The following is a 27,496-nucleotide window of genomic DNA, read 5'->3' on the forward strand; positions in this document are numbered from 1 at the left end:
GACAACAACTAACATATCCCCAACATATTCTCCAACATAAGAAATATTATTGTGAGTACCGTCATTTTCAGACTTTAAGCTGCTACTTTCCCCCACTCAAATTAATAGATCTTTAGTGACCAACAGCCACTAGGGGGCCATCTTGCAGTAAATAAAAGGTGTGACACACGCAGAGAAAGAGTATGCGTTGAAGAAGACACTAGCAACTTTTGCTCAAGTCTGTGAGTGTATTCTGACAGAGGGGAAAAAATGTCCAAAAACTCCAGCAGGTATAAAAAAGGGTAGACTGCTGCGGGATGAAGAGGAAAGATCGACGGTGAATGTCCCTCAAGATGTTTTGAAATTTCCTTCTGTTAAATAAAAAAAAACACAATTCTGTGTACCATCTTACTAACCTAATATGTCATGTTTTGACACATTATGTTTGACATGTTTTCAGAACCACATCAGTTTTAAATGATGGACCTACTGACTTCTAAACACTGCTTCATGAAGCTTCATCAACCCATCAATAGTAATAACCAGACGTGCGGCGTAGGCTTGATATGTGGCTCATAACAGATGACAGCGGTGACCACAGCGTGTCTGTGAAGGCGTGGTCTGACATGAAATGTCTTTATAAGTCTTATTATTTATAGTTATTTTTCTTAAGTTTATAAATCTGCACTACCCATTCTTGTTCATGTGATATTAGCCAGAGATGGACACTTTATTAAAAGGGAGAAATCCTATGAGTCATGGGCCGCTATAGGCCGGTGCACAGCAGCAACTGATCAATCACTTGATTTATGAAGTTAATGGATTTATGAACTAAGTCCTTTGATAAGAGGTTGATTCTGGCGTCACTACTGGTTATTTGTAACAAACCTGCGGCCATTGGTCAGGTGCGCGTAATAGTCCATACATTGCAGTAACATTTTTTAAAATAAAACAACTTATTTTGACTTGTCTTATCCATCTTTCTCCATGCATCTAATTCATGCAACACTTTTTCCCTCTTGTACTTTTATCATAATACATGAAGCTAATCAACACTGTATCTCTGTTATTTATCTCCCAAAAGGATGGAATTTGTCAATCCACTGGTTGAGGAGACGTCGCTGGAGGATGTGTTTATTAACAGCAGCTCTGATGGAGAAGTTAATAGCACCAACATAACCTTCTCCCCATATTATCAGCACACTGTGAGTGTGGCCGCCAGCTACATCCTAGCCTATTTATTCATTTTCCTGCTGTGCATGGTGGGAAACATGCTTGTGTGCCTCATACTGCTGGAAAACCGCCAAATGCGCACCGTCACCAATGTCTTCATCCTAAACCTGGCTGTCAGTGACTTGTTAGTGGGAATCTTCTGCATCCCTACAACGCTCGTAGATAACCTCATCACAGGTAAGGTTGAAAAATAAGTCTGCTATGAATTAAGAAAATGTACATAAATACTCCATACTTCCATATATACTCATAAAAGACTATCCTGACTCTCATCCCATGTAGCTGGGATAAAGCCTGCTCAATTAAGAGACTAACTAATTATAATGTGTAGTTAATTTATTGAATTAACATCAGAGAGCAACACAGAAGGAAAATTTCCTCTTCACTGTCTCCTCTGTGATTTAATCTCAAACTGTAATTTTGACATTAAATGATTCAGTTTGAGTGCTGTAAGAAAAGACTGGGGATGTAGGTTTCTGAGGACTCGACTATATATCCAGAGAATGACTGGATTGCTCATTTGACAGAGCTTAGAAACTCTCTGCCTCCCAGCTGCACAAGTGCACCAAAGTAATAACCGCAAATAATTTAACACATGCATAATTTAGAGTTCAATTAATTATTATCTTTAATAAACTGCCCTGTTTATTTATTTAACCTGAAGCAAGAATAGCTAATGAGATAAGTACATACTGTGTGTGCATTTAATTTGACATTTTGCATTAATATGGTATTCCTGCTGCTGCCTCTTTACTGATTTCTACAGGGATAGGTAATCGATCTTATCGACAGCAGCAGAACGATCAGCCTTCAATAACAACCATTTAAAGGTGCTTGTATTTTAATTTGGTGGTTCCCTAATAAATAGCCTTAAAGGGCAACATGAAAACCCAACTATCCTAACCCACATTATATTATATTATATTATATTATTTATTTATTATTTTTTTTGCAAAATTCTTCACTGTCTGAAATCTCTACGAACAAGAGGTGATAGGCTCTCCTCTTTTTCTTGACACAATTTTATATACGAAAACTGTTCCGGAAAAGACTGCTTCCATTTGAAGATGTAAAGACCAACCGCTAATGTGTAGTGATGTGTTGACAAAGCTTCATGTAGCAGTGTCCTCACTTTTTTAGAGCTCAGTAGGTGGCGAGCGCAGTTTAAAAATGATGTTTAGTTTCGATGAAATAGATGTTCAAATGAATAGATTATAAAGCAACGTTTGACAGCTAGTTTACTTTAAAGAACAGGATAAAACTTCATTAAGCTTCATAAACCCATTATTATACTAATTAAAGTAAAACAACGAAAAGCTTTTTAAATGTATGTCATCTCTTTAAACCATAAAAAGGCTCAGGAACAAAAATGTGGTTACGTGGCATTAACTGAAGCCTGGAAAAATTGTCAGCAGCATTCCTGAAATAACAAAAAGGACGATAGTAAAATACATGATATATATTTTTGTTGGTCTCCCTTGAGTTTAACAAATCTTTAGCAATGTCTTCTTCATTGTGTTTTGTAACTGTCCTGTATTTTTCAATGTGTCATTTTCTCATGTTACCAGATCAAGCAGTTATTAGCTATTGAAGCTGCTGAGAATGAAAGCGAGCAGAGGGAGGTAATTTTAATCATTCACAGATAATTGGAATGGATTTATTTCACTTTGTGTCACAGTCCTGACCTGATCACCTAAAAAAAGACTCAACAGAGCAATAAATTACCTTGAAATTGCATTATTAGCTGCCATTGTCAATTTTGCCAGGAGCACCAAACAAAATGATGCCTGGACTGACCGCAATCATGTTTTTATTATATATCATATAATGATCCTTCTCCCACAGCCGACAACTGAACAAGTCGTCTTTTGCGACCCTTTGATGAGTTGCCGAAGCATTCGAAATTGCTTTTGAAATGTCCTTCAACAATGTTTACGTTAATAGAGGCGTTAGAGAATCTAAAGCGAGGTGAACATCACAGTTGACACAGTGTTAAGGATGTTGTGCGCTTACTCAAGGTCAGAGTTTGATTCCCAGTGAAGGAACTTGCCTTCTGCTTCTAGCTTTGTAGTTCTTAAAGCATTGTAATCCTTGATTTGATTGAATTATGTGTTTGTTGTATCCCTTTGTTTGACCCTGAGATAACACAAAGATGTTTTTTTAATTTAAAACTAAAACCAGTCGACTTTAATTTAATGACAGAAACCTGAGAAAACACAAATGATGAATTAGATCATTTTTTGTGAATTTTCATCAAGATTGATGATTTAATAGACAAACTTACTTACTTTTGTTGGAGTTTATTTAAAGCAGTAATACGTAACATGTTTGCTGTTTTTCCAAATTGTGTATGATTGTTTTAATAATTGTTTTATTTAACAGAGAACTCAAACGGTAGTATTTGGGCCTGAAGGGAGACCACATTTCCCATGAGGACTTGCGCAAAGCATCGTAAAATGGTACTCATCATAGTTTTTTAGTGCTACTGAAAGTGACAGAAACCACCTCAGGACATGATAGAGGTGTCAGTAAAATAAATGTAAGTTGATGTTTCATCACACAATTATCAAAATATTGTATGCATGTTGAAAAACTGCTGCTTTAATTATCAAAGCCAGTGAGACAGCGACACAACAGCAAATGGGCCAAGAGTAATAATATACATATAGAGTACAACAAGTAACAATATAATAACAAAATATTAGTAGAAAATAAAATGTCAACAGAGAAGATGAGAGAAATAAGCAGTTCCTTTTCAGGATGTACCTAACCCTCCAAGAAGGAAGAGGAAAAATGATGGCTGGATGGCCGAGTCTGAGTAAAAGAAGAAAAGAAAGTTCCAAGAAGAATATAAATGTCGACAGAGGAGAATATTACGTAGGTGAAGATGACTAGTGCTGGCAGACTCATTTTTAACAACTTTAACTCTCAATAAAATGTTTTTTTTTTTTAAATGTCAAATGATTAGCATATCTGCACTTGGGTTCAATCTATCACTCACGGCTGTCATTCATTCATCCACAACTTCCCCATTTAAGGCCAGCAATGTATCAATGAATAGCCGTCTGATTTTTTTTACCCCAATAAGTAGTGATGTTGCGATCGTGTCGACACTTCAAAGCGTGTTGAGAGTAATCCAGAGGGGTTTTTGTTGAAGCTTGTATGGAAGCGTGTATCTCACAAACTCTCCCAGCTGAACGTGACCGATACCATCTGTCAGTGGATCACCAGCTTCCTGACAGGCAGGAGCAGGTAAGACTGGGAGAGGTCTCCTCCACCACACTGACAATCAGCCCTGATGTCAAACTCCGGAAGTTTGCAGACGACACAACTGTCAACGGCCTGACAGCGACAAGTGGTGCAGCAGGAACAACCTGGAGCTCAACACGCTCAAGACTGGATATGACGAGAGTCTTCAGGAGGCACCCCTCAACCCTGTGCCCCCTCACCATCAACAGCAGCCCTGTGGCAGACGCGGACTCCTTCAACTTACTGGGAACAACAATCTCCCGGGACCTGAAATGGGAGGGTAACATAACCTGCATCCTGAAGAAGGCCCAGTGGAGGATGTACTTCCTACATCAGCTGAGGAAACACGGGCTGTTCAAGCATCTGTTGCTTAACTTTTATAGTGCAGTCATCCAGTGTGTGCTTTCCTCCTCCATCACTGTGTGGTTCGCAACAGCCACACAGCAGGCAGGACAGGAGGAGACTTTAGCGGACTGTGAAGACTGCACTGGGATCATTGGTGCCCCCCTGCCCTCCATCCAGGAACTGTATGAGTCCAGAGGCCTATTGCACAAAAGACCAAGCCAGGATGAGCAGACATGTATTCATCAAGCCAGATGAAACCAATCCTGGCTAAATGCAACACACGGCTTCTTCAAGTAGCGCTTGCGATCGATCACAGATTCACTGATGCACTATGGCAAAAAGGGCAACAAGACATCCCTTTAAAATCCTATGAAGAATTCAAAGAGAAAATAAAAAAAAACAGGAAACATGGTTAGTGTAATACCGGTTCAAACCATATCCATGTCTCATGCTTCTAAACTCACTTTTAAGAAATAGGGGGAAAATATGCATTTTTGATTCATTGCTTGATGGTCTAGTGGTCTGATCCTGGCTCTTGGTTCAAATCCCAGAGGTGTCATGAAATTTTTGTCTCTTGCACTACCTAGAGATTTGGCATACTGAAGGCTTTTAGTGCCTGAACCATTGAGTGCTAGCCCTGACATGTGATATAATTGTGGCCTGCATGAGGAAGAAGAGCGCCTCCTACAGTGCTATCACTGATAGACTGGGACAATGCTGCCGTCTTCCCGTTTGATGACAGTGGTCGGCTGGTCTGACACCAGTATGTTTTTAATAATTTTCGTTAAATTGAGAACTTAAGTTAAATATGGCCTGCAATGGTAAATTAATTTGTGTTATTTTTCATTGATTTGATTGAGTTGTTAGTACTCATTTTATACAGGCCTACATGAAGGCTCCTGCATCCTTTAATTTCTTATGCCACTGTGGGACTTCAGTTTTGAAATGCAAAGAAAATGTATATAGCCAATTTTAACATCACAAATCGGTTTTTTTGCTTAAAATGATGTAAACTAATGATCACACATATTTTAATAATAACAGAGGGTCTAGTTGAATATTTTAGAGTGTGTAGTGTGCAGTGGAATAAATATTGATTCATTTGTGGTGACTTCTGACTGAGATGAAGGATGAGGTCATATAGATCCTGGAACTTAGCCTGGTCTTGAGCAGGCTAGCTCCACAGAATAAATCTCCATGGTAACTGATGTCATAACATATCCCACTTTCTTCAATCCTGCTTTATGCAACGGGATCATAGATAAATTGAACCAGGATAACCAAGATAGCCCAACTTAATCCCTTATCCTACTTTTGTGCAATAGGCCTCAGGACTAGAAAGACTGCATGGAACATCAGAGACCATTTTTATCCCGGATCATCCCTCTTCTGCCCCCTCCAGTCAGGCAGGCGCTACAGAGCCCAGAGGACAAGAACTAACCACCACAAGAACACTTTCATCCCCTCCGCCATCTCACGATTATTTCCTACCATGCCATTTACTTCTTTAGTATCTAACTATCTTTTGTATATATATACTGCATATACACTGTATATGTATCCATTTTCATTTTAATTCTAATAATAATAATTTTTATATAAAAACAATTCCGAAATATCCACAGCCACAAAAAAATCCTTGCATGGATACATTCCATGTATCTGTACTGGCGAATAAAGCTGCTCTTAATTCTTGATTGTACTTGATTTGCGTGTTAGTGACGTATGCAATGTTGTTTGAAGCCTCAGGAAGCGGCCGTTCAATCATGACTGATTCACAAAATGGTACTCGGCTTTGGAGCGCATTTCGAAAATAAAAGCGAATACATTATTTTAATTGAATGTATTACTCACATTCACATGTTGCATATGCATATGCAGACATAAACGACGTTACATATAAGCACATTTTACATCACAACTCTTCCCATCAATTCGATTTAGTGAAAGCATTTGGCATGTTATACATTTTTTATCCACATGATGAAGCAGTGGAGCAAATGAAGCACCATGAAGCTTCCAACCATGTATCAAGCAGTTGGCTGCGGTGCCTCTCTGTGTCATGGGGCTTCATCTTGCTATCACTACCGTTAAGTCACAAGGTTATCATGAATTCATGGCTATGATACGCAGTGGCAATAACTTTGAATTTAAAAAAAAAGCAAGTTTCTTCAAAATGTTGTATATTAAAAACCTTATATGGACCCATACTATTGTACTAAATATTTATATATGAGCAGTGACTGAGTGCAAACTGTCAGGAACATTCAGCAAGTCATGTTGATTTTCAAACACTCAGTTTGACCGAGTGAAAACAGACAGGAAACACTGATGTAGAGGATGGAGAAAGGAATGATGAACAACTGCTTTTATTACAATAAGAGCAGGCAAAAGGCACTGACAACAAAACAAAACATTGGCCAACTGAACTGAACATATAATATACTGGAGTAGAAGTTCGACGTCGCAACAGAGACTGACAGATGAAGGATGTTTTTTTAAACACACAACAATTAACGGGAACAGGGATCAGGTGAGACGAAGACACAGGTGACACAAATCAGGGCGATCAGATCAGGAACACGAGGAAGTAAAACAAGACCAGAGCTGTCTCAAATCCATACTTCTCTAAGTCTCTATTACCAACGGATTTACCCTCCACTAGGGTACTGCATTGTTGGTGATGGTGGCTATCCCCTGCCTGCGCCAGCCCATCGCCCTCTTGACGCCATACCGCCAGCCTCTCCACAACCGTCTTCAGGCCCTGCTACAACGCCCACCTGTCCAAAGCCAGATGTGTTGTGGAGAGAGCCTTTGGCATCCTAAAGACAAGGTAGAGGTCCATCTTTATGAAGGCATTGGAGGCCAGATGATGCTGATGTGGAGGGAGAAGCAGGCGACCACAACCACCCAGAACCAGCAGCCCCAGGTGCTGTGGAGCAGAAGACAGGCATAGGATGGCAATGTTGTCTTGTGCACCTGAGCACGACTACATATAATAAAATCATGTACGTAGCAGTCACGACTCCTTATTATAATGTGTCACAAATATGTCCTTACACTAGCTTGAATGAACAATTAATTTTTTCAACAAAAAATTACACAAAATAAAATAAATATTTTTTTTACAAACGATGACAGAATATCAAGGAGAGGCTCCTCCCTGGCAGCAGTCCCCTTGTCTCTCCTCTCATCCCTCGCCCTCATTTCCCTCATCATCTGCTCCTCTCTCTCCATGCTCTCCCTGTACCTCCTCTCCTCTCTCTCCACGCTCTCCCTGTACCTCCACTCCTCTTTCTCTGAATCCTCCTTTCTTCTCATCCTGGCTATCTCTGTTTCAGCTCTGGAGCTCCAAAAACTAGACATCCATTTCTTGAAGGTTATTAAGCGCATCCACCTGCCGCCTTTTCTGGGTAGATGCTGTTGATGCGCTTTGTGGTGGGGTCTGCACGGAGGGGGGGTTCAACCACAACCGCTTTCTAGGAGGATGAGGGGATGAGTCGATGCGGTGTTATTGAAGGCTTGACCCCAATCGCCTCATCCATCAAAGTGTACTACTTCAAGGATGCGGCAGTGACCTCACCCCCCTCTGTGCTGACTCCAGTTGCACTTCAGCTTTTGTGAAGGAAAGAATTAGGGTGATATATTTTACATCTCTATCCTTATTGTCTTATAAAGCCATATAACTTATAATGTTTCTGGCATCTGAGTAATGTGTATGCCAGCAGGACATCTCAGCTTGACAATTATTACTTAATAAAGGAGTTTTAAATGTTCCAACAAATTTTATGACTTCTATAGTTTGAAAATAGCAGTAGTAATATTGCAATTATAATGCAATTAATTATGGCGCCCCAAAATGCATGTGTTGCTCTTTGCACATTTCTTACAGTATTACAGTGTTTCTCCTTTGTTTTTATTATTCAGTCACAGAGTTGTTATGCTTTACACATAAGAAATTTGTGATGGCAGTAATGAAAATCAACCTTGTACGCGTGCTTTTTCCCACTTCTTTTTAACAAAGGCTGGGGTCACCTTCCCCCCCAGCTCCCGAGCATCTATGAACATCCTGATTGAAATACAAGTGGACACAACTATTCAATTACACTCCTTACTGTAACATCAATGTCTACAAACATGTAAATTATGAAAGGCGTCATTCATGTCAGCATGATAAAATACGTTGTTCATTCACTTACTCATAGCGTCAACGTTACTAAGATGGCGGTCGTTTAGGGTAAATAGAGTCCATCGATTCACTGTTTCACTTGTGTTGAAATACTGGATCAAGTGGCACCTGTTAAATCGAACTTCAACATTCAGAAAAAACGGTGCCCTTGGGCAAATGCAGATCTCCTGAGTCTGTTGACTTTGTTGAAAGACTGAGCGTCTCTGGAAGTCCACTAAACTTGAGGGTGCACAGACTTCACCTCAGGGATCTGATGTCTTCATACAATGAGATGGTGGAAACTGCCAGATCTGATTACATCAGGAAACTGGTAGCAGCAAATAATAAAAACCCCAAAGTGTTGTTTGGGACGATCAATTCTCTTGTGTCTCCTGCTCCTCAAATCAAGTGAAGCTGACAGTAATGCATTGTTGAGATTTTTCATTGACAAAATTAAATTGATCAGAGAAAATCTCTTCCCCCTTGTGTGGAACCCCTGCTGTTACTGAGCCTATTTCCTCCTTGTGGTCTTCCTTCGCTGCTGTATCTCTGGGTGATATTTCAGCACTGGTGAGCAAGATGAAACCCTCCTTGTAGGCTCTTTATCAAAGTGTTTGATGTATTTGGCCCCTGGGTTACCAATATGATGAAGTGGGACTGTCTGGGTCTGTGTTACAGTGGTTCTCGTAATACCTCTCTGGGCGCAGTTTAAGTGTATCTGCCAATCAAATGAGTTCTGAATCGGCGGATCTGTAGTGTGGGGTCCCTCAAAGTTCTGTTCCGGGTCCTTTATTGTTTTTGCTGTACTTGATTCCCCTGGGTAAAATCATTCAGAGAATTCCTGATGTTTCTTACCACTATCATGGTCAGGCTCCTCCTCACATCAATGATCTGATCCAGCCTTACACTCCAGCTCGGGCTCTGAGGCTCGAATGATCTTCCTCTCCCTCTGCGCTTGAAGGAGTCTACTGACTCTACTGACTCCTTCAAGAATTATCTCAAGACATTTTTATTTGTGCAGGCTTTTCCCTGATTTTCTGAGACTCCTGTGTTGTTCTTGGTGTTATCTTGACCTTTTCAGTATATATATTCTATTGGGTATTTGCGCTTTGTGAACATGGTCTAAAAAAGAGCTCTACAAATATTACTTACTTACTTACTTACTTACTTACATTGAACCATACTCAGTTTTGTAGGCGTTTAAGTACGCTAATTTAGTGTGCATGGTGCACTAAATTTCACATATTAAAAATTGAGACGCACTTATGAACTAAAAAAAATGCTAACTTTGAGTACGCAAGTATGCGTTTTGAGACACAGCACAGGGTCAGGACTTCACAACAAGACCAGGAAGTGAGACGAAAGGGAACATAAATGACAGGACATGACGCAAACAATGATCTATTCAAGTAGATTGATTTATTGTTGTCATGTTTCTGTCATTCGTGTTTTATTTTGAAGGTGTGTTTCCGTTTTGGTACGTGCCTGTGTTTTGTTTTTGACAGACGCTGGCAGGTGCGCGGCTGGGGATGATTGTATGGCGGGTTCTTGATTGATAAGGAGCACCCCTACCCGGAAGAACTCGCCAGAGTATTCAGTTTCCTGACCAGGTTGGCATCTCTGATCTCGCTCCGCGCTCGTATTCTGAATGAACAGTCTTTTGAAGACCCCTGACGTTGTCAGCGATTTAAGTTGCTCACGTGAGTCTTTTTCCCCTTTGTTTTTAGTTGCTGTTCTGAGACCCCGATCTCCAGCCGTGTCCTGCCTCCGTCCCGAGCGCCTGTTCTGTTTTTTGTTCCGGTCCTTTCCGACCGTATGGATTATTAAAAGACTTTTATTTTGAACTATTCCTCCGAGGATTATTTCACACTTCCGCATCTGGGTCTCCTGCCTTGTTCGACTCGTGACAATTGTAGATGAAAAATACATCTCAGAGTGGAATAAGTGTTTTAAAAATGGAAAGAACAGAGCTGGAGAGAGTACACACTGTTTATTATCCAGCTACAATAGAAATAGTAAATGGCTGAATGTGAACCTGAATGATCACTGGACAAACACAATACAATCAATCTTTACTGTTTGCAGTTCATTGTGTAGGCTTTTAGCACTCATCAAGTCCTAGAATTTTCCATAGAGGATTTCATCTTCATGCAGGGACTTAAGTGACATACCACTTACAGTGTAGATTGTGTGTGAGTAACATTGTGTTTCTTTATGTAACAAAGACTGTGACTCATGTTGACAGTTAACTTATATAAGATTTCATCTTCGTCCAGGTAGTAACATAGAATAAACGTGATGGTTCATGACAGTTTGGAAGAGACTTAAACACATTTCTATGCATTCTCAATCCACATGTTTTTTTCATAACGTTTTGGATATGGACAGGTAGAGTCACAAGATTAATAAATCTGTGGTTGTTCGTTAGCTGAAAATTGTAGAAGTTTAAAACAGATAACGGAAAAGTGGATAACTGGGCAAGGTGCACAAAAATAAATTAGAATAAACAGTGACAAAAATGCACTTTTGTAGCCTTTGGACTCACTCTATGTATTTGATGATAAAGCACATTATGGACAGTTTAAGTTTATAAGTATCTTGCATATAAGGTACTCATTTGACACAAAAGAAAACAACAAGATCTACTCAATGTTGAAAAAAATAAAATAAAGTCTGAAACTATCAGGCTAATCCTGGGTTGCAAGTAAAGCATCTGGTTTTCTTTCAGTAGGAGACACTTAGAAAACCTATGGAAAGGACTCTGACCCATCTTTACTATTTATACTTTCAGTGTCTCCTGAAGAACTAATGTTGTTCTTCATTATCCAAACACAGTGACCGTATGTCCTTTGAGCCTACAGTATGTGCATCATCTTAAATCCTTGTGACCTTAAATTCTTGAGCAAAGAATGAATGGGAAACCGGAACTTCGTGCATTTGCCATAGAGGAGTGATAGAATTGGAAAATATATTTTTTGCCAAAATGGTGGACACTTTCTAGAAATAAATTCTGTGCCCATAATCACCATAGTTTATGAGGTCCTATGCAACACACTTAAAGCTCACCCTTATCACAAGTTGTGACAGGTATAACTCATAACCACCATGAGCTTTAAGTCTTTAAGTTGGTGAATCATATAGTATTTATCATTCATTCATGTTAAAGCTTTAATTATATCTACTGTGTTTCTGTATGATTTTTGTGTAGGCTGGCCATTCTCCCGCATGGTGTGCAAGTTAAGTGGCTTTATTCAAGGCGTTTCTGTGTCTGCATCCGTCTTCACCTTGATTGCGATTGCTGTCGAAAGGTAGATATACTGTATATATATATATATATAAATATATATATATATATGTAATGATTGTCATTTCTCTATGTGGCTAATGGCCGACAGTAATTGACTAGGAATATATGTATTATAATAAACCAGCCGTTGAAAATCACAATTTTTCACAAACAAGACTTACCCTAAACTCAAACCAAATCCGCAAGAAATATTGTCTTGCTCATAGGCTCATTTTCTGTGAAATGTTGAAATGCAATCCTAATAACTAAATGTATTTTTGATCTGCCTATACCAATCAATCCAACTTAATGGACTGACTGGGCTTATTAGCTGCAATATTAACTTCCTTCCAGTTAAATTCAATGAATAAAATCTGTTGGTACCATTTCAACCTACCATACCATTTCTTTTTTTACATGTCGTCACACGCTGCAAACCCAAATAACTTTTTTAAAGGATTCTTACGAGTGAACAAAACATTCGAAATTTTTACCACAAATTAAAGATGTATATTAACAAAAAGAATATATTTTTTAATTGTGTTATTTTATAAGCATGTCATTTTCCCCCAAATAGAATGTGCCTTGGCTATATACAACAACACTAATAGATCATACCATGTCCCATGTCAGTTTAAATTTTAAAAGGAAAAATGCATTAAATACTTTTAAGTTTAAAAATAAACAGCTATTTACACTGTCTCAAAAAAAAAAATCAATCCATATTCAACAAACATGACAAAAAACCTTGATTGGGCTGTTGACGGCTCAACACAGCTATGTCGAAATTGAGGGGGCATTTTTAAATCATTTGTTACCCTTTGGACTTTCCTGGTCTTCCCCTAATAGCTTACTTACTGCACTAAACATCAGGGTCAGAAGATATCATTTTTAATTTAAAATAAAACAGTTAAGAATTAAAAGGGAATGCAGTAAAAAGAAAGAAAAGTAGATGAATTACTGAGGGGGAAAGATTAAAAATGTTGAAGAAAGTGTATATCTAAAGAGGGAAAGTGGGCATGATAGACTCCAGCCATGGGTCTGGAACAAGCGAAAGAGAGAATAACTTATTTTTGATATAGATATCTGTTATCTCTTCTTTCTTCCCTGCTAAGATTTGGCTAGTGTCCAATAAATGCATCTTGGGTGTATAATTACTCATTACTGTGTCAAGACAATTTGAGAACACACGCCTGATTTCAATTTCTCGAAACCACTATAAGCAATGTTATACACTTGACTATTCATTATATTGACCCACATTCTGCTTCCTTCATCAGGTTCCGTTGCATCGTGTTTCCACTTAAGCCAAAGCCCACCTTATCTGTTGCCAAGGTCTTCATTCTGTTAATTTGGGTTCTGGCGCTTGCAATCATGTGTCCAGCAGCACTGGCACTGACAGTGGAGATTGTCCCGTTTCACGTCTTGGTCCTTAAGGACCACAACCGGACGTTTCCTCTCTACACCTGCTTTGAAGACTTCTCCAACCCAGAGATGAGAAGAGTTTATACCGCCATTCTGTTTGCAAACATCTACCTGGTGCCACTGACCGTGATCATGGTGATGTACGGAAGCATCGGGGTCAAACTATATAGATCGGTGGTTGGAAACAGAGTGCATCACCTGCCGAGCAACTCAGACCAAGCTCAGGTTAGAAGAAGGGGTGGTCAACCTCAAATATCCCAAAGAAAGATAAGAGTGATAAAGATGTTGATCCTGGTAACGTTACTGTTCATGATTTCGTGGTTACCCCTGTGGACACTGATGATGATGGCTGACTATGCAGGCTTGGGCCAAGACCATATGGACCTTTTGACCAGCTACATCTTCCCATTCTCCCATTGGCTAGCTTTCTCCAACTCCAGCGTCAACCCTATTATCTATGGTTACTTCAATGAGAATTTCAAGAGGGGATTCCAGGTGGTGTGTAAATCCCGAACATTGGACTGCATGGTGTGTGGTCCTTTGTGGCAGAGGATAAGCCAGTTGGGCAGGAAAGGGACAACAATACCAGGCGGAGAGGATGAGGCCAGTGCAGGCGCGGCTTCTGACCATCGCAACATTCTTTTGTTGCGAATGCGTAAAAGGGTCCAACATTTAAATAATGACTCAAACACCCCTGACCTTAACTTAGCAGCCAGAGTGGGTTGTGCGGTTCTTAATTCAGGTCCCTGTGACGCAGCTGATCAGGGGATAAAAATGGAGACACTTTCTCAGAAAACCAGTAGTATGGAGAAGACAGGAAGGGTTAGTCCCCATTTTCAGGCCTGGAGTAAGTGAAGGTCATACTGTGGTATTGATTAAAATATATTCATAGAAGAACTCTCTGGCATATGACCACCTTAAAAATTGACATTGTTGGTGAGACAGATCTGAGACAATTACTTTTCACACCTAGAATACTTGTTTTAAGTTGTTTCATGAAAGGGTGATGATAAGGTTCCATTTAGAGCATGCTTACCTACGCAAAGGAAAGGTTAGAGCTTGGTAGGTTGGAGGAACTTTCATGGATTTAATGCATTTTGGTAATAGGTAGTGTACAAAGAGCATAATGGAAATTGAAAGAAAAGAAAATTTGTACAGCAAAAAAAGAGTCTTTGCGCTCTCCTCTATGTTACCAGACGGGTATTTGGCCATAAGATGACATTATCAGATTGTGAGTTTTTTTTATATGATTGTGTTTTTGCTTTATTTGTATGTGATGTATTATGTAAACTGTCTGCATCTTTGTTGAGGACTACAGATGGAAAGTAGCATTGTGCTAAATCTGGTGCAGCCATCTTTTTAATGTAACTGCACATTGTCCTTTTATATAAAATGAATTGAACTGAAATCACAGATCACTAATGATGTCTTTTCTGACCTGAAGGTCTTCTCTTTGCCTTCCTTAATTCATGTACACCCCATTCACACACATTTTCTATTGCATCTAGTCCCTCACCAGCATCGATCCTCCTGTATACCTCTCATTAACACACATGTAATCTGTTTTAGCTTCAGCTCATACATCCATCTCCTCCTTACAAAATACAATTTGCTAATGTGATTATAATGAAAAATGTGATATTTCTCAATAAGAAAATTGTTAAATGACCTTCAAATGAATGGTGATCGAGGCAGTTTATCATGTGTATGATGATATTAAATTGTCTGATGTACATGCAATGCAAGTTAAAAGCTGCCACTGTGGTACAGGTTGATGTTGTCGTAATGCAGTTACCAGCTACATGTATTTTGTCAACGTAACCTCAGTAAGCATGTTATGCAGCAAGATTTGGTACTAACAGATTGTGTATGTCTTGCTTGTCGTCATTACTTTATTGTGTGTATTGTATCACGTTGTGTCTTCATGGGACAGTGCCTTTGTTAATTAATATTGTGTTATAGTTTTTGTTGTTGATGATATTTAGGTAATGTGTTGTACAAAATCTGCACAAAACATGTCAATTATTTTATCATGTCCACAATTCAATGGGTAACATACAAACAATTCAAATGTATCTATGCGAGTGGGCTGCATAACTGTGTGAATAATACGCCATAAACCTTTGCCTTGATGCTAAGAATGCATTTTATTGATTGATTTTTACCTCTTTTTTTATTTTTCATTCAGCATGCCATGTCTGCTTCTCACACTTCCTACTAATGAAAAAATAATCAGGCCATTGCAAAGGTTTGAACACTCAATCCATTAATTGACTCCAAACCCTTTTGTTGTATCACTGCCGGTAAACAACCTTTCTTATGACTCTGAATAAGTTCCTGGATTCTGGCTGTTTAGTATTTTTTCACCAATCTTCCCTACAAAAGGCCTTTAACTCTGTAATGGAAATTGCATTTCATTTAATAAGGCCAATAAGTTCATTCTATTGAAAATTCACATAATGTTTGAACTGTGTGCAGCACCTCTAAAACAAATTCAAAAAGACTCCATGAAGCTTAATCATCACTAGTATTGAATGAAAGGCTTTTAAAGGCTATGTTAATTACTATTTATTTTCCAATGCAGTCCAATAGCAGGTCGAAGTAGAGTGGCCAATGTCATCCTATAAATGGTTGCTATTCAGTTCTATATTCAAGTTCAAAAATTGAGTGACGACACAAAAAATCTTCTTGAGATGTTTCTACATCTAAATTGGAATCAGGGTCACAAAGAACATCATCCATAAGATGGAATCAATCGGAACCACCAGGAAAAATTACACAAGTGTCTAAACTGAGTTATCAGGGGAAAAAGGCAAACTGAGCTGCAGAATTCTTCTTTAAAGAGAGGAGAAACTTCTGAATGGACAACGATCTCTGCAGCCATCCAGAAACGCCTGTATGATAGCTCTAGCACATTTGAGCAGGTTCTTGCTTTAAAAAAGGCATACAGCAGTAGGTTGGGATTTTGCAAAGATAAAAGGATGGAGGAATTAATAAGAACCCGTTCTCTAGTCTAATGAGATCATTATTCATGCGCTTTTAGTTTAGAAAATGAATCCAAGGATCACCAACAAGGCCACCCTGGAGGGCTCTGTGGGTGGAAACATCTCAAGGAAGATAGTCCAACTGTCTGAGTTTCAAGGAGGACACCACTTCTCCAGATAAAATACAGTCTTTGTGACCCTGGTCTGGAAAAGTGCTATATAAATACAAATTACTTACTTACTTACTTACAGTGGCTGGCCATGCATTTCACACATAGGCCTTTAGTGGGGCATGTTTGAATGAATCGACCTCTCAATAACTACTTTAAGGATCTTTATACACCACAGGGATCTCACTGGTCAATAACATATTTATCATCAAGTGAACATCAGTGCATTATATCAAAATTTCACTCCCAATAGTCTGTGTGGCCACGACACACAAGCTCTGAAACGACTGAAGGCCTTGGGTAACACATGACCGGCTGCTCAAATATGATTGGATGAAAGCTCTCACATGAACATACAATCCTGGAAGCAGTGTGCAACTTGTGCGAGCAAGAGGAAAGAAATAAAATAAAATGAAATTTATTTTCTGATTATGTTTAGGCCAGCAGAAAAGGCCTTGCTGGCCCTGACGGCCCGCCACTGTATCACCATTGTAATGAAGGATTGTAAGGCAGGCGAAAATTATTTGACGCGCTGCTCTTAATTTGAAACCCGGAAGCTTATTTCCTAATTCTAAATGACTTTGGGGGAATTTAACGTGAAGTTTAGCGATGACACTGAACGTTGTATAGCTTGATCACAGTACGATGTCAGCGCTGTTGTATTCAAATGTTGTTCAGCGCTTTGTGAAAAATTCTTTACAAATAAAACTTACTTAAATTATGATGACTCGATCACGCTGTTGTGTTATGAATAGTTAGAGACACCAAGACCTGCCTTATGTCGCTTCTGATTGGTTAATATTGCACGGTGCCTTCTGTGATTAGCCAAAGTTTATTACCATTAAAAACAAACAAGAGTATTAAATTGGTAAATATAGGCGTGTGACGTGAGGATGGCATTCTATTAGTCTCTCTTTGTTGAGCATGCAGTAAGACATTATATGGCGTTTTATTTGTGTCTATTTTTTGAGCGTGCAGTAAGACATTATATGGCGTTTTATTTGTGTCTCTTTGTTGAGCATGCAGTAAAACATTATATGGCGTTTTATTTGTGTCTCTTTGTTCAGCGTGCAGTAAGACATTATATGGCGTTTTATTTGTGTCTCTTTGTTCAGCGTGCAGTAAGACATTATATGGCGTTTTATTTGTGTCTCTTTGTTGGGCAGGCAGTAAGACATTTTGAGCACCTGAGGATATTTTTTGTGCGCATTTGCATTTTATTTTTACTGGAGCAAAAAATAAAGTGGTTTGAGGAAACAAAAATCTATTTCACGTTCAATAAATCTCACTTTGCGTGTATTTTTTCTGCTTTACGAGTGCTCAACTTCATCTCCCTGCGCGCACTCGGATTTTCTTTTTGCGATCGCTCAACTTCTGCGCAGCGTTTCATTTGTGCCAATAAGCCAACCAATTACAGAGACCAGAGAAAGCTTGTTTCTGATTGGCTGTTTGGTTACCAAACGCAACGAAAGGTGCCGGGAAATTCTTGCATTCAAGTGTTTCTGAACATTACACAGTTCATTTTGGCCAGTTGGAAAAATTAAAAATGTCGAAACAACAGCCAGAGTCTCAGGTAAGGTGTTTTATGACTTTTATGTTGTCCTATGCTGTGTCAAGACTTAATAACCCCTCATAATCTCCGCCGTTTAAGTACTATATTTAGCCAATAACGTATGATGCTAACATTATCTTATTTGAAATTAGACTTTTCGCTACTACAAATAACTATTACTTACTTACTAAAATGCACTTGCTATACGTACAAAAGATCTCAGAATTGTTGACGGAGCAGCCAATCACAGCAGCTAACATAGCGAACCCAGCACCGAACTTGGAGGGTAATAAAAATTATTTTCACCATTATAACAAAACATTTATTAAGTAGAAGTTTTAACAAAAAAGGCCTAATGATTGCATTTTACACAGTGTCTTTCATCTCATTAGTTATTATGCTGTTATGAAGTTCTATTGAGTTAAATGTTGAATACTAACCTGTATTTCAGGAAGTTTAAACGTTTCATTATCTCATTCACTTTTTCTGTCCAACAGGATGTGTTGCAATGACAGATGCTGGTGAGACTTCTCACCAACTTGCAATCTGCATTAGAACACCAGCTGCTAAATCTAGATTATTTGGAATTCCTGACACACCATGAACTTATTATGTTCCAACACTTCTCTCTGGAAATAGGTGGTGTAACGGAAGTCATTGAAGGTCTTCTAAACCTCTACCATACTGTACAATCAGAGATGAATCAAAACCTTATCTCTGTGTCATAGAACAGGCACAGGTCACCCCAAAATTTATAATTGAAAGAGAACATTTGTTGGACATCCACCTCCCTGTTGCAAAGTGCCTCAGCATTTCAAGATGCACTTTATAAAGAAGAATGACTAAACTTGGCTTATAATTCATTCATTTATTCATTGTCTACTGCTTTATCCGCCCCTTAACAGGGTTGCAGGGAGACTGGAGCCTATCCCAGTATCATAGGCCGAGAGGCAGGGGAAACCCTGGACAGGATGCCAGTCTGTTGCAGAGCTATTCATGGTCAAGCTCCTCCTTATATCACTGATCTGTGCCAGCCTTACACCCCAGCTCGTCTGTGGATCAGAATCTACTGATTCCACGCACACGGTTCAGGACAAGAGGAGAGAAATCCTTCCAGGCTGTTGCTCCTTAGCTTTGGAACGATCTTCCTTTCTCTTTGCACTTGATGGAGTCTACTGACTCCTTCAAGAAACATTTTGAGACTTTTTTTTTGTGCAGGCTTTTCCTTGATTTTTTTCAGTATTATCTTGACCTTTATTTTATTGAGTATTGTTTTGATTGTTTAAGTGCTTTGTGACCCTGGTCTGGAAAAGCGCTATACATCAGATCCAGTGACATCATGATGTCGGCTGACTCTGGTAAATTCACTGTTCTGGTTCTCTTGGATCCGTCCTCAGCCTTTGACACAGTTGATCACCAGATCCTGCTGAGAAGACTGAGGGATGAAGTGGGACTGTCTGGGTCTGTGTTAGAATGGTTCTCATCTTACCTTTCTGGGCGCAGTTTTAGTGTATCTGCCAATCAAATGAGGTCTGAATCGGCAGATCTGTTGTGTGGAGTCCCTCAAGGTTCTGTTCTGGGTCCTTTATTGTTTTTGCTGTACTTGATTCCCCTCGGTAAAATCATTCAGAGATTTCCAGATGTTTCTTATCACATTTTTGCTGATGACATCCAGCTCTACTGCTCTTTTGATCCAACTGAGCCCCAGAGGCTGAACAGCTTAGTCAATTGTTTGCTAGAAATCAAACAATGGCTGAGTGAAAACACTCTACAGCTAAATGTGGACAAAACTGAAACACTGGTGATTGCTCCTGATGATAAGATTCCAGGGTTGAGTCAGTACTTGGGTGACTTAGGTCAGTCTGTCAAACTGAGCCTGAGAAACCTGGGTGTTGTATTTGATAAAGACATGTCTCTTGTTCGACATTGCAGAAAACTGACCAGAAACTGTTTCCTTCAACTGAGAAAAATCTCTAAACTTAGGAAAATGTTGTCGGAACATGATCTGGAGCTTGTAATCCATGCGTTTGTTTCTTCTCGTCTGGACTATTGCAACAGTTTGTTTTCATGTCTTAACAAGAAGGATGTGTCTCGTCTGCAGTTGATTCAGAACTCTGCAGCGAGAATTCTGAAGTAGAAGAACTCACATCTCTCCGGTCCTTAAAACTCTTCACTGGCTTCCAGTTTCTTTCAGGATCAACTTTAAAATTCTGGTTCTTACTTTCAGAGCTATTCATGGTCAGGCTCCTCCTTACATCACTGATCTGATCCAGCCTTACACCCCAGCTCGGGCTCTGAGGTCTGTGGATCAGAATCTACTTATGGTTCCACGCACACGGCTCAGGACCAGAGGAGAGAAATCTTTTCAGGCTGTTGCTCCTAAGCTTTGGAACAATCTTCCTCTCTCTTTGCGCTTGATGGAGTCTACTGACTCCTTTAAGAAACATCTTAAGACGTTTCTATTTGTTCAGGCTTTTCCTTGAATTTCTCGAACTCCTGTGTTGTTCTCAGTATTATCTTGATCTTTAAAGTATGTACTTTTTTGAGTATTGTTTTGATTGTTTAAGCTCTTTGTGACCCTGGTCTCGAAAAGCGCTATATTAATAAATATTACTTACTTACTTACTTACTTACTATACAAATACAAATTACTTACTTACTTACAGACAACCATTCACACACAGTCTCATATCTATGGACAATTTCTCAAAGTTATCAATCAACCTCTTGTTTGTTTTTGGACTGTGGGAGGAAACCGGAGTGCCTGGAGTAAACCAACGCAACACAGGGAGAACATACAAACTCCACATAGAAAAGTTGGCTTGGCTTGGAATCGAAACAGCAACCTTCTTGCTGTGACCGCTTTTATCACTGCGCCACGGTGCACCCCACTTGGCTTATCAGTAATAGGAAAATTTAGCACCATGACTGATGAATAATTAGACAGGACCATTTTAATGATTAAGGGTCAGATGCCAAATGCTGGTTACAGATTGGTACAAGAACATTTGGTGTCAATGGGTGTATGAGTTCAGTGGCGTAGAATGATGGCCTCCATGCACCGTGTTGATGCTGCTGGAATCTTCTCATGAATCAAGGATTTGGGTGTGTTGTGCGTCGAAGGTACTCTGTCCAAGGCCCTCTCTCCTTGGTCCACATTGACACAAACCACAAACTGATAAGGTAAAGTAAAATATCCTGCAGATTCAGCATGGCATGTATAATCGCAAGAAGACATAATTATATATTACCCTTCTGGAACAGGGTAATATATAATTGTGGTCTTTAGTGGAGTTGATGGCTACTCGAGAAAGGTAACTCCTCGAGCTGTTAATGAAGTTTTACTAAATGTTTTCTTCCACAGCTGGTCATTTGTAGGAATGTACAGTACAGTACTTTGAAATCAGGTTTTCTGGATTTTTCTAATCATATTCATGTTATACATATTTAGAGCAATAACCAAAGACTAAAACAAAACAGTTGGAGACGTGGTAATTATGTAAAATGAAAACACTTTATTACAATAAAATTAGAATAAAGTTGTATTAATCAATCAAACCCTCCATTTTAAAAAACGTCTCTGTTAAAAGCGCTGAAATCTTGCCAGATGACAGAGAGAGGAGAGCAGAAAGAGACAGTGACTGTGTCAGATGAAAAAGGCTTACATTTGAATGGCAGTTCAAGCACTGTTCAAACTACATGAGGACAGCCGCAGCTTGGCAACTTACCCATGTTACCCATGATGGCTTGTTTCGCTTCAAGCGGGTGCCATTTGGACTGGCATTAGCACGCAGTTTTCAAAGGATGATGTCAACGATCCTCAATGGTTTGCGGGGTGTCCAATGTTACCTCGAAGACATTATTGTGTCAGGTGCAACAGCTGAGGAACATGATAAAAGACTAAAAGCTGTACTTTGGCGTATACAAGATGCAGGTCTCAAGCTGAATCATTCAATATGCAACTTCAGACAACCAGGCCTTGGGATGTGTGTGGGCAACAGAAAGATGGACAACATATTTCAGACAAACATTTCACAAAACGCACTGACAACAGCCCTCTCACCACACTCCTTGCTTCAAAAGTTCAAGGACGAGCATGGATAGTCAGATGGTCTTCAAGACTTATCTTTTAAATACAACATTCAGTACAAACCAGGTAGAGAGAATGTAACAGCGGACTGTTTGTCTCTTCTTTCACTGCCAAGCTTATAACCTTATTGTAGTTTCTTTAGGTTCCAAAATATTATCGTAGTTGCAAGCAGCCGCAAGAATGACAGGAGACCGGAACTTTGTTGAACAGCTGTTTAGTGCAGCTTCATTCATTCCATGCCGTCACCACATCCAATACAGGGCTTTAAATACGGTAGCTCATAAGGGACAAAAACTGCAATACACAACATATTCCTCCCCTTTAACTTTTAAAGCTCCCTTATGAAAACAAAACAATAATATATCAAGTCCTTCCTGACTTCTGTGAACTGTGATCCCCATCTACCAAATATTTATCAAACCGATATAAGTGTATATATATATACAAACCTACCACTACAGAAAGAGGGTGGACTACCTCAATCTGGACTGAACCCAAGGGGATTATTCTTCCCCAGAATAATGGGTTAGTCACTACCTTAAAATGTCAGTCGATCAGGAGGGCGTCTGTTCCTTCTTGGGTGATCGCGACGTGTCGATGACCCATTTGGAGTGTCTTTTGGTGAAGATGGCTGTAGTCCGGGGATGGAAGTCACATCAGGAGCGGACACCTGAGTTGAGGGAGGTGTACTTGGAAAACGGACATTTCAGCAGACTTCTTTTTGACAACCTCTGATGGATAAGGCTCATAGCGGATCTCCGGCTCAATAACAGGTGATGAAAATGGAGAAGTGTCGTCACTGAACCCAGTTAAGTGAAGAAGATATATGTGTCTTTTCCAGATGAAATGGTCGCTGGTTTCAACAGAGTACGAAACGGGGCCAGTCTTTGCAAGAACGGTGGCTGGTTTCCACTTAACACCTCCAGTATAGTCCCGGGCAAGCACTTTCTCACCAGATGTAAATGTTCGGAACTTTGCTCTGGTTCTTCTTTCCATCTGAGATCTTTGTTGAAGATGGACAATTTATTTGGTCTTTTGAGGTCTCAGTAAGTCAAGTCGAGCGCGTAGTTGTCTCCTGAACATAGCAGCGGCTGGAGAAATCTTTCTTGTTTGCGTGGGGAGTGTTTCTATAAGACAGTAGAAAAGCATTAAGACGTTGATTCAGAGACTTTTTACTGTTGGACGCCTTGAGTGCATGCTTCAAGGTTTGTACAAATCTCTCATCAAGTCCGTTTGTAGCCGGGTGATAAGGATCACACTTAATGTGCTGGATACCGTTTTGTGCCATAAACGTTTTGAACTCTTTCGACACCAGCTGAGGCCCATTATCACTCACCAGTTGTTATGGCAGGCCAAAACGGCTGAAGATTGTCCTCAAAGCTTCGACGGTTCTCTCTGAGGAAGTGCTCTTCATTACTGCAACTTCTGGCCATTTGCTATGAGCATCAACTACCACCAAGAACATACAGTTCTCCACTGGTCCAGCAAAGTCAGCCCCCTCCCCCCAACTGTTCTCACCTCCAAGCCACCTCCCTGCCCCCCAACATGCCCTACTGCCTCAGTTGCCCAACCCCCCACAGCCACCTCTCTCTGTTACATCTGAACAGGTGAGTAGAGAATTAAGGCGACTGAAGATCAGGAAAGCTGCTGGACCAGATGGACTCAGCCCCAGACTGCTCAGGGACTGTGCTGATCAACTTTGTGAGCTGGTCACACACATCTTCAACCTGAGCCTCAAACTGGAGAAGGTCCCGGTCCAGTGGAAGACCTCCTGTGTGGTCCCGGTTCCCAAGGCGGTGCATGCGAAGGAGCCAAGCCACTTCAGACCAGTCACCCTGACCTCCCATCTGATGAAGACCATGGAGAGGCTGGTACTCCGCCATATACACACGACGGTGAGCTCTGCGTTGGATCCGCTGCAGTTCGCCTACAGGCCAAAGATGGGGGTGGATGACGCCGTCATCTACCTGCAGCACCGGGCACTGACTCATCTGGAAGCCGCCGGTAGCACTGTGAGAGTCATGTTTTTTGACTTCTCAAGTGCTTTCAACACCATCCAGCCGGCGCTGCTAAGGAAGAAGATGGAGGACACAGGAGTTGGGACACAGCTGGCAGCATGGACGATGGACTACCACACCAACAGGCCGCAGTATGTGAGGCTGCAGGACTGCAGGTCTGAGGTGACCATCTGCAGCACCGGGGTGCCTCAAGGGACAGTGCTGTCACCTTTCCTTTTTTCCCTCTACACGGCGGACTTTACCTATGACTCCAGCAGCTGTCACCTCCAGAAGTTTTCTGACGACTCGGCCAGTGTGGGCTGCGTGTCTGGGGGGGGGCGAGCTGGAGTACAGGTCAGTCATCAAGGACTTTGTTGACTGGTGTGAGAGCAACTACCTTTGCTTAAACACCGGTAAAACAAGGGAGATGGTGATTGACTTCAGGAAAAAGTCCCCACCACATCAACCGGTGAGCATCCAGGGCTCGGACATTGAGCTGGTGGACAGCTTCAAATACCTGGGTGTTCACCTCAACAATAAACTGAACTGGTCTACACATATCAACGCTGTGTACAAGAAGGGCTGATGTCGCCTCCACCTCCTGGGGAGACTGAGGTCCTTCGGAGTGTGCAGACCACTATTAAGGACCTTCTATGACTCCGTGGTAGCCTCTGCTATCCACTACGCTGTGGTCTGCTGGGGAGCAGGCAGCATTGACCGGGACAGGAAGAGACTGAACAGGCTGGTCACGAGGGCCGGCTCTGTCCTGGGCCGCTCGCTGGACTCAGTGGAGGAGGTGGGAGAGAGGAGGACACTTTCCAGACTATCCTCCATCAGGGACAACACTCTTCACCCACTGCACCTGACCGTGGAGGAGCTGGCCAGCTCCTTCAGTGGCAGGCTCAGGCACCCCCAGTGTAGGACGGAGCGTTATAGAAGGTCCTTCATCCCAACTGGTGTCAGGATATTTAACTCTCTACTTTAAATATCCTGATGTTAATCCGTAGTTTGTTTTTCTTCTCGGGTGTTTTTATTTTATTTTTATTTTTATTTTTATTTTTATTTTTATTTTTATTTTTATTTTTTTATTTTTTTTTATTTTTATTTTATTTTGTTAATATTGTTAATTTTCTAATATTGTAAATAATTTGTATATTTTTAAGATCGTTTTATTTTATTTTATTATTTCTTTTTTTCCTTGCACTTTATTTTCAATTGTGCTGCTGTTGTAAAAGTGTGTTTCACCTCTGGGGATGAATAAACATTTTCTATTCTATTCTATTCTATTCTGAATTCGTTGCCACGGTTCTTCGGGCCAGATCCACGGATGTAATGGAGCCATCTGAGGCTGGTTCCTCAACTGCTGACAGTCAGAACAAGACTTTGATTTCTCCTCAATAGCCACCAGAAGTAGCTACGTGCAATTTACTCATTCTAACTACACCAAAATGTCCAGAATGAAGTTCAGTCAGGACGTTCTCTCTTCAACGACGCAAAAGCAATGGGTCTTTCTTCACCCGATGGCATAATGTGAGACACCACTGCCCCTACCCCATAAGGTGATGCATCACACGCTAGTTGAAGAGGCAAGTTCGGATCAAAATACACGAGTATGTTTGAGTTTGCAAAGTCTTTCTTTATCTCTTTAAAAGCTTTTTCACATTTTACTGTCCACTCCCACTTGGTCGTTTTGTTTAAAAGTTTGTGGAGTGGCTTCAACTTACTTGCAAGGTTTGGGACAAATTTAGCATAATAAGTCAACAAACCAAGGAAAGATATTAACTGACTCACATTAATTGGCGCTGGAGCATCCACCATAGCCTTCATTTTTAATAGTGACTTTTGGAGTCCTGTGCTGTCAATTACATGACCCAGGTACTTGACAGAAGATTGAAAAAACTTGCATTTATCTTTCCTCACCTTCAGCCCATAGTCTTCTAGTCGTTTCAGTGTTGCCTCCAGATTTTGCAAATGTGTCAGATCGTCTTTTCCTGTGATGAGCAGATCATCCAGGCAGTGGCGGTTCTACACTGAATTACTCCCCGGGCGAGCCTCCCCCTTTCCTCTCTCACTCACAGCTGCACCTTGTCAGCGAGCAGCTGCTGCAGGGGGCGCCAGATCGCACGTACCTAAAACCGCTACTGCATCCAGGTAACACTGCACACCTGGGAGACCACTCAAAATCTGGTCCATAGTACTTTGGAATAATGCTGGAGCAGATGTGATTCCAAAAGGAAGTCTCTGATATCGATACAACCCTTTTTAGTCACAATAGTTAATAATTCCTGTGAATCAGGCTCTACGTGCATCTGAAGATATGCTTGAGACAAATCTATCTTCGATAATTTTTAACCTTCCTACATTAACACACTGAGAAAGATTAAACAATCCCAGATTCCCAGCAAGTCTGTGGGTACCTGTTTGAGAACTCACACTGAAAGACACAACAGGCCAGCAAGTCGCTGGGAACAGATTCTCTCTAGAAGACAACAACCTTTGGTGAATTTCCACGACGACCACGTGCGGCGGCCATCTTAGAAGACAAGTGTTTAGAGTTACTGACAAATTTTTCATGCACAATTGACTAGAGGCGTTAACCTGAATATTCATACTATAAAAGATCCACCATTTTCTGAGATCTTTGCGTTCTGGCATTCGAAGACGTCTGCCATAGATCTCTCTGCTTGCTAGCGCCCGTATTCTTGTAAGTTTGTCTCTGACTTTTGCATAATTCGCTAAACAAGCATTTTTCTTAAACTGATCTATGTGACTGTCATTTTCCACCACCACGTACGAGAGTGGGGAGGGGTCGGTTCACCAGAACACAAAACCCCCACAGGATGTTTAAATATCTTATTCCTGCAGTCACGTTCAATGTGGCCTTTATTTTTGACCAAAATTTCTAAAGTCTTTACACCAACACTCTGATGCCTGATGTCCTGATTCACAGCGGTAACATAGTTGACCAGGTGCTGTGTTTTGTGCAGAGTCTTGTGTAAGCTTGTGTACTTGGATGGA

At 40.5% G+C, this 27,496-nt stretch overlaps 1 protein-coding gene across 1 annotated transcript; it reads left to right on the top strand.

Annotated features, from left to right (window-relative positions):
• Positions 1-1,199: 1,199 nt before the first annotated feature.
• On the top strand, positions 1,200-26,673 carry npffr1l2 (neuropeptide FF receptor 1 like 2). The gene is made up of 4 exons (XM_087805682.1): positions 1,200-1,389; positions 12,183-12,282; positions 13,541-14,340; positions 26,483-26,673. Exons 1-4 carry the CDS (start codon positions 1,239-1,241, stop codon positions 26,671-26,673), a joined length of 1,242 nt encoding a protein of 413 aa, XP_087661808.1. The 5' UTR covers positions 1,200-1,238.
• The last annotated feature ends 823 nt before the right edge of the window (positions 26,674-27,496 follow it).

The sequence above is a fragment of the Callionymus lyra genome, chromosome 1 (assembly GCF_982586985.1).
Source record: "Callionymus lyra chromosome 1, fCalLyr1.hap1.1, whole genome shotgun sequence".
Lineage (NCBI taxonomy): Eukaryota > Metazoa > Chordata > Actinopteri > Syngnathiformes > Callionymidae > Callionymus > Callionymus lyra.